The sequence below is a fragment of the Leucopleurus acutus genome, assembly GCF_964270905.1.
Source record: "Leucopleurus acutus genome assembly, chromosome: 1".
In the NCBI taxonomy this organism is placed as follows: domain Eukaryota; kingdom Metazoa; phylum Chordata; class Mammalia; order Artiodactyla; family Delphinidae; genus Leucopleurus; species Leucopleurus acutus.
Window position 1 is genome coordinate 165,518,599 of NC_139142.1, and position 13,536 is coordinate 165,532,134.

At 46.4% G+C, this 13,536-nt stretch overlaps 1 protein-coding gene across 2 annotated transcripts in view; it reads left to right on the forward strand.

Annotated features, from left to right (window-relative positions):
* Window positions 1-11,661, forward strand: part of ABHD2 (abhydrolase domain containing 2, acylglycerol lipase) — a 110,013-nt gene extending 98,352 nt beyond the window's left edge. For both annotated transcript variants that reach the window (XM_082852184.1, XM_082852185.1), the window contains exons 8-10: window positions 1,960-2,029; window positions 3,516-3,600; window positions 5,772-11,661. In XM_082852184.1, the coding sequence (XP_082708310.1) occupies window positions 1,960-2,029; window positions 3,516-3,600; window positions 5,772-5,968 (352 nt within the window). In that variant the 3' untranslated portion in view covers window positions 5,969-11,661. The remainder of the gene's footprint in view (window positions 1-1,959; window positions 2,030-3,515; window positions 3,601-5,771) is intronic.
* The last annotated feature ends 1,875 nt before the right edge of the window (window positions 11,662-13,536 follow it).

A 13,536-nucleotide genomic window follows, 5' to 3' on the forward strand; every position in this document is an offset into this window, starting at 1 on the left:
GCCTCTTCCTTTAGGGGCGTAAAGACTCTCCTCTGAGTGTAATATGCAAAGCCCGCCCACTTCACTCGGTTGCCCTTTCCCTGCCGCCCCTCCAGGCCTCTCCAGGCACCTGAGGTCACCACACTGACAGTGTCCTCTTTCCTGGCACCAGTAGTTTCTGACTGAGGTTAGCATTAGCTGGAAGAGGTAAAGTTAATCTCTGACCTCATCGGTCTCTTGAAAAAGTCATCCTTTTTATTTAGAGATCACTTGATACCTTCAGGTGTGGCCTAAAGCAAGCTAGTGTTCATCCAATAGATAGGCACATATTGACCTAAGAGTATGAGATCTGTATTTACCTTCCTTATGGGATTTTAGTAGCCTTCTTACACCAAGTAACTTTGAAATATGCCCATGAACAGTTACTCAAAGGAAATGGAAATTGGGAAATTGCTGGCACGTTCAGAAGGTGAGAATGAATTATACCCAGCCTCACTTACGATGGGGTGTGCAACTTTACTGTGGTGCAGACACTACACTAATGAGAAAAAGAAAACAAAGTTACTTAAATTTCATTCATCTTCTAAATTTTTTTAAGCCCAAAAGAGAGTGTTCTTCAACTCTTCCTAAAACTCTTCCTTTTTTTTTTTTTTTTTTTTTTTTTTTTTGCGTTATGCGGGCCTCTCACTGTTGTGGCCTCTCCCGTTGCGGAGCATAGGCTCCAGACGCGCAGGCTCAGCGGCCATGGCTCACGGGCCCAGCCGCTCCGCGGCATGTGGGATCTTCCCAGACCGGGGCACGAACCCGCATTCCCTGCATCGGCAGGCGGACCCTCAACCACTGTGCCACCAGGGAAGCCCTCTTCCTTTTTTAATAGTGCTAGATAGTAGCAGTTTTCATGATCATAACCAGTTTGGGCAGCCTCCTCATCAACCCGCCACCAGTAATACTGGAGGACGAGAGTGCCTTCCTGGCCCGCTGAGACCTCAGAGGGGCTGATTTCACGGAGACAAATGTTCTAGAGATGATTTCTGCACTCGGCCTCCTCCCTGTCAAGTTTGGCCCAAATAGTCCAACCTGAGGGTCCTTCGCCGGCAGAGATGTCTAAGGAGCCTGGGGGTGGAAGAGATCTACAGCTACAGGGGAGCCAAGATACCCTGAAGACCCCAGTCAGGACAAAAAACCCCTACTATTCACAAACCAGAGGCCTTAATCTGTGTCAGAATGAAATGAGGTTTCCAGAGATCCTCTGACCTGGGGTTGACTCTGTCTCCTGGTGTCAGAGCTTCAGGCTGAATCGTGCTGGCCTCTCAGAGCACAGGGCAGGGCAAAGCTGCAGGACCTGCCTGCTGAAGCACTGAAGGGTTTGTCAATGTCAGTGTGTCTCTGACTACTGCTCCATGGAGGACAGAGTCGGTAACTTTGAATCCCTGTCTCATTTCTATTATCCAGTACATATTTCATTCCAGTTCACAGTGGTCCAGATCACTCTGCCCGGAAGAATTCTGTTGAAAACAAAGTTCTAGTAAATGTCTTCGAATTGCAGTTTCTTAGTGTCTACAGTGACATCTGGTTTTATGCTGCCTCAAAAAGATGTAACATCTGCTAATAATTACTACAGATAACACTTGCTGAGTAATTACTCTGGGCCAGTCACTGTGCTAATAAAATGTCACTTTAATGTCATAAATCTCACAGTGCCGTTAAAGAAGCTCCTGTCGCTAGCTCCATTTTACAGAGGAGAAGCTCAGAGAGGTTAAACCCTTTGCCTAAGGTCCATAGTCAGTAAGTGACAGAGCCAGGATTTGAAGCCAGATGCCAAAGCTGGGTGCTCTTAACCCCTAACTCTGGTGCCTGTGTATATTCTACTGATATGATGAGCTAGTGTGGGAACTGGCACAGTAATAAAATCAATTCAGCATTCTAAGCTTATTTCAAGTATTGTTTTGTCTTTTTCCTTTGTGTGTGTGTGTGTCCCAGGAAGTTTCATGGCTATAACTCCCTGAAGGAATATTACGAGGAAGAAAGCTGCATGAGGTACCTGCACAGGGTGAGTGACCACGTCAACTCAGGAAACAGCATCTCAGAATTAGTATCACCCCACCCAGCTCCACCCGTGATATAACAAGCATCCCTCCTAAGCTTCCCTGGTGGAAGCTCTCCCAGCATCTGGCTCCAACTGCTCTAGTTGTTGACTTGGGTTTATTATTGAACCAAACTCTGCTCCTCTGTGACCTCCATAAAATATCCCAGAGCTGCCCCTTAGTGCGGTGAAAGCCCTTAAAATCGCTACCGCACCCATTTTTTTCTTAGTCTGCCTTTGACTGTATAATCCTGCCTGGTTCCTATACCATGGTTCCTCCCAGGAAGTCCATGTAGATTTCTTATAATCCTAGACCCTGTTTTGGTCATCGTGTATTTTTTTGGTGTGGTGCCTAGGACTGAACTCAAAATTCCTGCCATGATCTGGCAAGCACAGAGTGAAATAGATGCATTTCTGTATCAGAGTGATAGAGGAGCATGTGTTTTGTCGAAGTAGACTGGTTTATATTAATGCAGGTGTGAGCAGCTACAATAAACTTTGTATTAAATTAAGCTTGTGGCCAATCATAACCCCCATGTTTTTTACCTGAACCACCACCAAATCAGTCTCTCCCCTTCTGTCTTTGAACAATAGCCCTTTCTACTCAAACACAGGACTTCCCATTTATCCCTATCAATGTCCACCTGTTGTTTGGTCCACCACTCCCCCAGCTTAAGCATACCATTGTGAATGGCAGTTCTGCCTTCGTGTCATATCGGCCGCCCCTCCTACTTTAGCATCATCATCCAGGCTTTTCATGTCTTCATTTAAGCCATTACAGAAACGTGAAGCTGTCCAGAGCCAGTGTCAGGGGCCTCCGGGTGAGGCAACCAGTCATTACGTTCCTGGGCATGGCTGTTCAGTAATGTCTGAGCACCCCCATCAGCACCACCTCTGCTAAAATGAAAAAGGACGCTTACTGGCTGTTTTGATAAATGGATGTTGGATGCAAAGCTGCCGAGAGCTTCCCGATATCCACCAGCCTGCACCTGTTTTCAACCTTCAGATTCTTCTAGAAAGCCTCCTTTTTCTGGAGTGGAGCACACTCCTTTTTTCCTCCCCACCATATAAATTGAATGAATATGTACATAACTCTGTAAAGTCATTTTTCGGAAAGGTATGGCTAATATGAGACACTGTGCGGAGGATCAGAAATATTTTGCCAGTGAGTATTGTAGTCTTTACCCTTGCTCCATCAGAGCACGTGGGTCACCTAGGACACCGAGCTTGGCTCCTGCACATGCCTGCCAGGGCTGTGATCACAGCAGCAGTTATCATTCCTGCCACCACCAGGAAATACGAGGTGTCCTGAGTCCACATGTTCAGGAAACTGAGCACTGACCCTCTTCCCTTTGCTTCAAAGACATATCCGGTAGTGTATTTGAGCCTTGGATCAACGGGGTCTAAAAAAAGAGAACTGATCATTTAATTCTGCTTTATTTTCTTGTTTCAGATTTATGTACCTCTCATGTTGGTGAATGCAGCCGATGACCCCTTGGTGCATGAAAGTCTTCTAACCATTCCAAAATCTCTTTCAGGTCAGTGTTTCTTGCTGTTGCTCCCTCAACTGCTCAGCAAATTGCCACAGTATGTCACCTTCATCATGCTGTCATATCCTGGCGATCAGGGTATCTCTTGGCAGTGTTCTTATTTATTCTAGCCTGATAGTTCTGGGGCTGTGATGGAGCCTGGGTAGAGCCTTTTCATGTTCTCTCCTGGTGCAAGAGACAGGATCATCATTTATATCCATAGCCAAGAGGTTCGGGGAGTCCCCTGGTGTTCTGTGAAATTATGGCCTCAGGGATGTGGGTCCATTAAGTCTGAGAGTTTGACTTAAAGAGATATTTAGACTTAAAATTTGACCTGAAAAGCAAAACAAAAAAGCCAGTTTTGCTACCTCTTGTGACAGACAGCCTCCCCATCTGCTTTGAGGATAAAAATATAAGCAACTGAAAAAGCAAAGAAGGTTGTTCATGAGAATGTTATCTTGCCCCAGGCTTGCACGGCCTCACAGCATGCTAGGTAGGAGCTACGGGAGAAACTGGAAAGAGGGTAACGGAAGGAAACACTTGGGTCACAATCTAAAGTTACTTTGCATTGTACCTAATCTCCCTTCCCAGTCCTCTGTAATTACATTTCCTCTTGTAAATACCATATGTTAACCAGGGGGAAAAGGGGTACTTCTGATTCTCTCATGACCCCAAGTTAAAGAGTAGATAACATAGCAAGCAGATAAAGGACCCACGCCCAGACAGAGCTCCGTTCTCCGCTCAGAGTGAATGCGTGTGTCGCAGGTGCATTATGTGATAAAAAGCTATATGTCAACCGTCTATCAAACCACAGGCTCCCTACACAAAAGCAGCCACGTGGGCTGCAGTGAGAGGAAGTAGCCATGCTGGTTTCCTTAGGCATATCTAACATCCATAGCAGTAATGCTGTCACACAGAAACTTACAAAATAGCAGCCGAAAGGGAAGAATAAAGGGGGTCAGACAAGAAAAGAGCCCTTGCAGAGCCAGAAATGTGAGTGCCAGGAAGCGCCTCAGAGGCCTGGAGCAGCCAGCAAGGGACCCGTTGTCACTTATCCCCCTGGGAAGAGAGATGCTCCCTGTGGTACCTGACTACCTGGCTGCCCATTTTGCACATATCTTCGGTAATGGCTTTACCAGCCCATGCGGGACTAACTTAAACGTAGACTCATAAAGTCAAGCTCCAGGTTAATAATTCTCAAATGGCCGTTTAGCACGTGCCATTGAGAGCTTGGCCGTCTTTTAACGCAGCTTTATGTTTTAGCCTTGAAAAGTAAAGTTCTGTAGTGAAAAATCATTGACTCCATTGAATTCATCTGGTTCTCTAGTAAATAAGAGTGTTAAGTGTTACGAGTCCCTCCTCAAAGGCTGGTCCCCACCAGTAGCATCGGCATCGCCCAGGAGCTTGTCAGAAACACAGAATCTGGGGACTTCCCTGGTGGCGAAGTGGTTAAGACTCCGCGCTCCCAATGCAGGGGGCCCAGGTTCCATCCCTGGTCGGGGAACTAGATCCTGCACACTGCAACTGAGAGCCTACATGCCACAACTAAAGATCCCACATGCCGCAACTAAGACCCAGTGCAGCCAAATAAATAAATAAATATCTTTTTAAAAAAGGAAATGCAGGATCTCAGCTCCTTCCCCAGGCCTATTAAAGCTGAATCTGCATTTTAAGGCAGTCTCCCAGGTGATTTGGATACACGAAGTTGGGAGGTACTTGGCTGTACAATCAAGTCAGCTGGGGAGTTTTAGCAACACCAGCACCTGGGTCCTCCCTCTCTCACCTACCACCCCCCAACTCCACCCCACCCCTCCCCTCAAATCAGAATCTCATTGGTCTGGATGCAACATAGGGATCATAAAAAAAACTCAGGTGATTCTAATATGCAGCCAAGTTTGAGAACCACTTAGAGTTTTAAGGATCTCCTAAGGCGGTACCCATTCTCCTCCAAAGCCAAGCTGCTATTCCAAAACTTGCTAGATCCCACCATGTTGCCTGCCCCACCAAATCTCCCTCCCGCTTTGGTGAATGAGGCAGAGGGAGTAGAAATCAGATGTCCACTTAGGTGACACCTTCGCCTGTGGGGAAAGCCTGGGCCGCCCTGGTCAGCTCACTTTTGCACCTCCTGCCCTGGAGCTGGTCAGAGAACAGTGACTCACTCAGCTGCCTTTCTCCTACAGAGAAACGGGAGAACGTCATGTTTGTGCTGCCCCTGCACGGGGGCCACCTGGGCTTCTTTGAGGGGTCCGTGCTGTTCCCCGAGCCCCTGACATGGATGGATAAGCTGGTGGTGGAGTACGCCAATGCCATTTGCCAGTGGGAACGCAACAAGTCGCAGTGCTCTGACACGGAACAGGTGGAGGCCGACCTGGAGTGAGGCAGCCCCTGGACTCTGGTGCGCACCAGCTGCCCTGGTCACCGGCTGTTTCAGGTCTCCCATCTCCCTCAGTGACCTGGATCTGACCTCACACCATCAACGGAGACCACCCACTAGACACACCTGACTTGAAGTAGGTGGCCGTCCCTGGGAGCTCCAGGCTATTTTTGTGCTTAGTTACTGGTTTTCTCTACTGCATTGTTAGCCATGGTGACAAGCGACGGGGTTTTCACCCTCCTGTCCGGTGTCAGCATCTGATTGCTTTCAAGCCAATTACATCTAGTTTCCCTATTAAAAATGTGTCTGAACAGCAGTTTTGCTTTGCCAATCAGAAGGCTTTTCCCCAAGAGCAGTGAAGGATGTATGTTATTTTGTGGTGGTGTATGTGTCCTGACGTAGACCCTAAAAAGAGCCAATGCTGTAGATGCAGCTCAGCTTGGGAGCCGGGGACCCTGGGCCTCCCAGGCCAAGACTGTAGCCTCCTACGTGGCAAAGAAAATTCCCTTGACTCACAAACCAAGTTTCTCCCTCACTGTCCTCTAAGACAGTTTTCCCACAGGTTGCTGCTGATGAGAGTTACCTGGGACGCTTGTTACAAATTCAGCCTCCCGGGTCCCTCCCCTTGGAGAAGCTGTTTCAGTGGGTCTGGGAAGGGGCCTGGGGATTCTAATTTTTGACAAGTGCCCCAGGTGATTCTCCTCACCAGGCAAATTTGAGAAGCACGGTTGTGCAGAGCCTTTAAATTAGAAACATCTCGGTAGTTTGTGTTGTTGAAATTCGTAGTCAGAGGTATCTCTTAGATCCCAGGAGCCTCCAAAGCTGCAAGGCCTGTCGTGTACGGTTGCCCTGGTGCAATCGCTATGTGATGTCTCAGAAAGGGCTTGGGCTGGGGGTGAAGACTTCAGGCCATGCCTGACTCTGCCTCTCACTGGCTATATGACCCTGGAAAAGTCCCTTTGAACTTTTGTTTCTTCACCTGTAAAATGGGGGACTTGGGCCAGGTAGATTGCCGATATCACTACCAGTTCTGAAGTTCAATGACAAACTCAGTTTACTGAGGTTTGAGAGAACACCTCTCCAGGGGAGCCTGAGAGCTATTCTAAGCATGTAGACGTCATTTGCCTTTCCTTCTTTTTTTTTTATGTCCCTCATTTCATATAAAGAGGGGTTTTTTTTTTAAACACTCAGTTATAATTTTATTTTTTTAACCCAGGTCTCTCTAACTCTGGCTTTTGATACCAAACAATTCAAAAGTTGGATCTGAGTTTGGAGAAATATCTTTCCAACTGAAGAGGGTGTGATTTTGAAACCAGATTTTGTAATGTAATAGCTCATATTTGTAGCGTGTTGGACAGATCTTTCCAGAGTGTTATCTTCTCAAATGAAAAGTCACTCTACATTTCAAGTACTCCTTTCCTCCAATCCTGTGGTACTTGAATATCTAAAAACCCTACACTTCGAAAAATCAGCAGTTGCTATCTGGAACTAAACAGAATTACAAGTGAAATGACCTATAGATACTTTAAATAAATAAAAAAAATTTCCCGGCTTCCTCTCCTTTGCTATAGGACAGACAGGAATGTAAATAGTGGGTCTGTATGTGGATGTTTAAGGGGTAAAGGGAGCCACCTGAGGGCCTGGATGCAGCCCCTCATGGCCGCAGGTGAATGTAGTTTGGGCATCGGTCCAAGTCATGTGACAGTAATGTCTGTAACCTGAAGAAGTTGTTTTCTGACAATCACCAGGTCATCCTAAATAATAACATCAAAAACAGCCGTATCTGAAGAGACTGAGACTTCTATGGTCTCGACTTTGCTTCGGTACAATTTCTCACACACACCAAATTCATCATTGTGACTTTCCCCCCAAGTTGTTACTTTTCAAGTGCTTTTCTTTTTCATGTTCTTTTAGTACAAACTGGCACTTTATCATCTACCCCTCAATTTCGAAGCTAGTCTCTCCCCTCTGTTACTTTTCCCTCCAACCAACAACCACAGCTATAATCTAGAAGGTTCATGGTCATATATCCTGCTACAACCTTCATGTCTCAAGACCTTTTTTTGTGAAATTAGATGAACGAAGCAATAACTTAATGGGGTTGAATCACCATCCCAGGAAGCAAGAGGCTCCTTTTCATTTGCCTTAGGTCACATCCCTTGATCTATTCTGACAAAGCAGTGGCCAGGTACCAGCTCCATTCAGGAGGAGAAAACAGTCCTGTTGTCACACACTTGGCAGGGATGGGGGCAGGAGTCCTCGGAGCCTGGTGTGCACGGCAGTTCTGGTGGCCCACGGAGGAGAGGCAGGGCTCGGGGCACAGCCTTTGTTGCCACATAACCGGAATTTACCCCACGGGACTGTGGAGACCGCCTCCCAGCTGAAATCTTTTTAGTGTGTGCCTCTGAATGGCACTTACATTCCATTTTGGCTCACATGAAATCAACTGAAGGCCTCTGTTCAAGCTCCAGGCTCCCAGGCATGGAAATAAGAGTGTAACTGTGGCTATCTTACAGGAAAATTCTTGTTTGTCCCTGAATGAGAGCACAGAGGCATTGAATTTACAGAGATGCGAGCTCGCCTAATAAACAAGGGAGCAGCATTTTATATGTAGGTCAGCTTTTTCCTTCCTCCAGCTTTCCTTGCTTTTCCTTCGTTCCTGATGATAATGTGAGGGCTCTTCTTGCTACTGAGGTCCTCTTGGGCTAAAACAAGGCAGAATTTTCAAAGAGTATTTGAATATTATATTTTTAAAATCAGGTTAAAAATACAATAAAGTCAGGTTAAGGATATAAATTGCGGAAACCTAGACAGTTGTATCGCAGGAAGAACATGTTAAAAACCAAGCAGGTTTTTAACAGTTCTCCGGGTTGTTCTCCCTGCCTCTAAACAGTTTGAAGACAGTGATGAAGATCCCAGTCAAGTCAGGATTATCTGACTTGAAAAAATGGTCTCAAGTCTCCTTGATGCAATTATGTTAGTAGGGAGTTTAACAGACTTGAGGAAAACCTCTTACCTTCCCGCCCGTGAGTTTGCACCAGTGATTCCAGAGCAGAAGGAAGGCAGAAAGTTGTTTGTTGTCACTATATTCTTTGAACCTCCCCGCAGCGTTTTATACATGAGAGTGGGAATATACCTGCAAGGGGAGCGTGCCTTTCTTGACATAGTGTTAGGGAACCAGGGTTTGGGAGACTTGGATTCTTGTCCTGTCTCTAATTCACGTTGGATTGTGGGCAATCACTTCACCTCTCCGAGCTCCAATTACCTCACCTTAGACCATCTCTAAGTCTACTTAATCTACTTACACATCATTTGCCAGAACATTCCCGCTGGCCTTCTTACAGCCCTTGCAAGTGGAAACAGAAAAGTCAAGACTTCGGGCTGATCTTGAGGGGACTTGGAGAGAGGGAGCTACTGCATTCAGCCTTTGCTGGTGAAGACCCTTGATTTTGCCCAAAGCCCTGTGTCTCTGACTGGCTTCTCTTCAGAGCCTCCATTGTCATCTCAATATTCTTTCTGTACTGAGGGTGGTCTTATGACTGGGACAGGTGCTGACCGTTGGAACGAGGCGAATATCCCCATCCTTCTGTGTGACTCGGGCAAGCTTTGAGAGTTCCCAGGGCAGAAACCCTTCCTGCTCAGACTTTCATTCTAAAACTACAGTCTTCATTAAAGCTGAACTTTCTGGGTAGCTGAGCTTATATGCCTGGCATCTGAATGAGAGCTCTCTTTGTCACTGTGTGGCTTGAGATCCGTTTTGCCAGCTCCGGGGAAACAATACATGTGTTCTTGTTTGTGTTTGCCGGGCAAGCAGATGTCTGAGCTGTGAGAGGCTTTTCTTTTCCCGTGGCATTGCTTCTGACTTAGTGCTAAAGTGAAGATCACTGAAACATCACGTTGAGTTGAAAACTCAGGTCTTTGTCGTTAAGGCAGGACAGGAGAGTTATTAAGAAGCATTTCACTGCAGCATCCGCTCACAATATCATCTGGAATTGTTCTCTTTGCCCAGAAAGCCTTAACTTGCCTCTAGAATATCCCCTGGTGGTACAACACTATTGTGGCTTTGGAATTCAAATTATTCTGCTGTAGAAGTCTGAAGTAAAGCTACAGCAAAACCAGAAAATGTCTCCATGTGGCCTGTACGCTCCTTATTACATTAGGTGCCCCCACCCCTTGACAATAAGAGCAATCCAGAACTGGCCAAACACCTCATCTCTGACGCCTTTCTTCCTTCTTGGCCTCACTCTGTTGTTCAGAGCCACTTTGGATGCTTCAAAAAACCATGAAAAGTGGCCTGCCTTTGGCATTTAGAGGCCAAGCAATTGGGGGAAAGGTTTTCTTCTCCCCCCTGTTATCAAAGCAGAGGGAAGTGCCCCCTCTTCGTAAACTAGGATTGCTTTTGCCAAATTCTATTTGAAGGGGAATGGGCCCGTACTCGCAGTGAGAACTGGGATGCTATCCAAAGCTACAGCTGCTTCCTCTTGCCTGTGTCACTGCTGCAACCGCCTCGCACGCTGTAGCCCAGGCATCCCCCCGAAGTGGCCCTTGGAAGCAGCCATTCGCAGACCCCAGACGGTAGACAGCTGCCCCTTTTGAAGGAGTCAGCCCCCTACACACACCACGTTTTCTGAACCGTTTTTCCTAGCATGTATTGTGGGTAAAACATTCACCTATCTCTAATGAATAAGCTGAAGTTAATTTCCAACCAGTGAATTAAGTCCTTTAACTCGACTCCTGTCAGTTAGTAACAAAACCTATAACCTGCCGTCTCCCCGTTCTGGTCCCCATTAGCCAAGAAATCTATCGCCGTAAGTTGGGGACAGTCCACGTATAGCACCTGCAGAAATACCCTTCATCTCAATAGGCATTCTCCTTCCAGACCACCCACATGGAGCAGCCAACAGTCACGTAGAATAATTGCTGAGCCCTCAGACCCAGCGCCAGCCACTCCCTCCCAGTGTGTGGACCGAGTTCCTGGGTGTGGGAGTTAGGTTTGGTTTGGTTTTTGTTTTGGCCTCTTTAGTTTTCCTAAAGCACAAGTCCATGTAGAATCCTGTCACCTCTCCACACCAGTTTCAGGTGATCTGGGTCTCTCCCACTGCCTCAGGAAGACCTTCACTGTACCTGAGCTTTTGACTTCTGCCACTGCAGCTGCCTTAGCGACACCAGGGGCTGGGGGCATGGAGGGGGGAGCCAGTTTGCATCTCCCCCTTTCCTGGTTAGACTTCCATGAACCCCATTCTTCTGTTGGCAGATCTGCTTCCAGACTGATTTTTGAGAACCATCACTTTCACATTCCTAATTTTTGTTTGTTTTGTTTGATTTTTTTTTTTTTTTTTTGGACTTTCTGAAACTTCAAATGCTGCCCTGAAAATAATGTATTTTTGAGTTTGTGTTCTGAAAGCCTCCGTGCTGGTGGATTGGGGGTGGGGGAGGCAGAATACAGGATCCTCCAGCACTGAGGTGTTTAAGATTTGCAACTAGCAATGCAATTTTTTCTAAATATGAGGATATTTACCTTTATTAAGAAATTATACTAAACAGTGGTGTCCTTGATCATTTTATGTTCTCATATTACTTTTGGTTCTGTTTTGATTCTGTGTGGTGGTAAACAAAGATCATTACAAACAAAAACTGTAATTTTGTTATCTTTGATTCAATGGAATTTCTTTACTTAAAAAAATAAAAGGCTAAAAATGTGGCGTGGCTGTGCGTCCTTTGTAGTGGAGATTTTCTATCTAAAAGGATTCTTCCTGTGTCTTCACCGAAGCATGCGCTTGAAAGAAATGGGCAAAACACCAAGTTCTCATCACAACTGATTTTAACCCAGCCTTGCAAATACCAAGGAAATGAGCAGCCCACAGGTGTCTTTACAAGCCCATCCTCTCCAGGAAGAAAGCCAAGGCCTGGGAAGAGTGAGATATCAGCATTTTAAATACTTGCTCTATAAAGTGAACCATGTAGACAGAATGTAAGGTGAGATGTAAATGGTGGTTGCCACGCATGAGTCCCTTCCTTTTCTAATAGTGTTATTTGAAAAGACTGGGTGAACGTGACCTAAATTAAGGTTATACTGGGTTGGCTGAGTAATGGTGGTGTTTTCTTCTCCTTTGCATCTGTCAGAATCCAAGCTAAGGGTCTCCAAGGGCCAAGCCCTGGCCCAGCCAGGACAGTTGTGCCAGTCCGTGCTCCCCCCACCCCAGGGACCTTGCACTCAGAGTTTTCTTCCCTCCTTGGCCATGCAAAACCTTTGACAAGCTAAGTGGGGTGGGGAGTGTTGGTTTTGGAGGACATGCATTAGTGAGGCCTAAAAATGCCCAATATCGAATTCCAAAGTGTATCCCTTGCTGGTAAGCAAGCTTCTCCCCCAGCACCAACCCCACCGCCCCACTTCCTATCACCCACAAAATAGCCAGACGACTTTGATCCAAGAAAACCAACTTGCAGAGAATACTACCTATGAAAAGTACCACATGAGAGAGATTTCAGGTCCAGGGTGTTAGGCAGATCGATGCCAACAGCTTGCCAATGTGGTCAGCGCACAGCTGTGCCTCTCCTGATTCTACCCTACAGATTTGCTGTCGGTGACATTTATCTACAATCACTCGCTGACCCGGGGTGCTGATGTCTTTTTTCTTATACCTTCCAATAACAGGCCTCTCAGCTCTAGCTCTATAGGGAGTACTTTCCCATGTTAAGGACCAAACACCTAACTGGATGGCCCTCCAGCTGTACGACAGCCTCCCTCCTCATTTCTGTCTTGGTGTGTCCCCCCTTAGAGAGGGTCACATGTAGCTGAGTGGTTGGGATGACCTTACCGGCGGTTTAGCCTTGAACTGCTCAATCTCTCCCCAAAGAGAAGTTAAACCTCTCTCTCTCTCTCTCTCTGTGGCTACGTGCACTCAGGACTTATATTTGATTCGTGCTGTCTACCCCATTTGGAATTACCCCAGCGTCTCTACTGAAGACCGTTTGGTTTCCCCTTAAAGTTATTTCCTCCTTTATCTGATGATGTTGGTGAAATTGACCTGGAATGAATGAAGCTCTGATTCCATGGTTCCTCTTCCCCACCTCTACCTACATTTCCTCTATCCCCAGAAATTAACATTTGAGACAAAGCATTGGTAGTAACAGAGCCAAGGGATTTGGAGCCAGAGTTGCTGGGTTAGGGTCCCATCCAGGCCACTTCCTAGCTCTGTGACCCTGATCAGTATTGGACCCTGGGTTTTCCTTTTTCTTTTTTTTTTTTTTAACCCCTAAGATGAGAATAATTTTAATAAGAATGCCTGTCTCTAGATATTGAGAGAATCAAATAAAATAATGTTTTTCAAAGTGTTATGTTGAGCAGTCCCCTCCTGGGACCACACTTTGAGTAGTAAGTCTCTCTGGTATCCTGTGAGCTTCCAGACCCTGCACTGCTAAGCTTCCTCAACACCAGAGCCACGCCCACCATTGAAAGTGGGACGAAAGGTGGTCCAGTCACCCTGAAGGTGACTCTTCAGCTCTTTTCCTGGTTGACTTAAGACCTGGGCATCCCTCTTCCAGGAAGACTTTGCCAGGATACCAGGGAG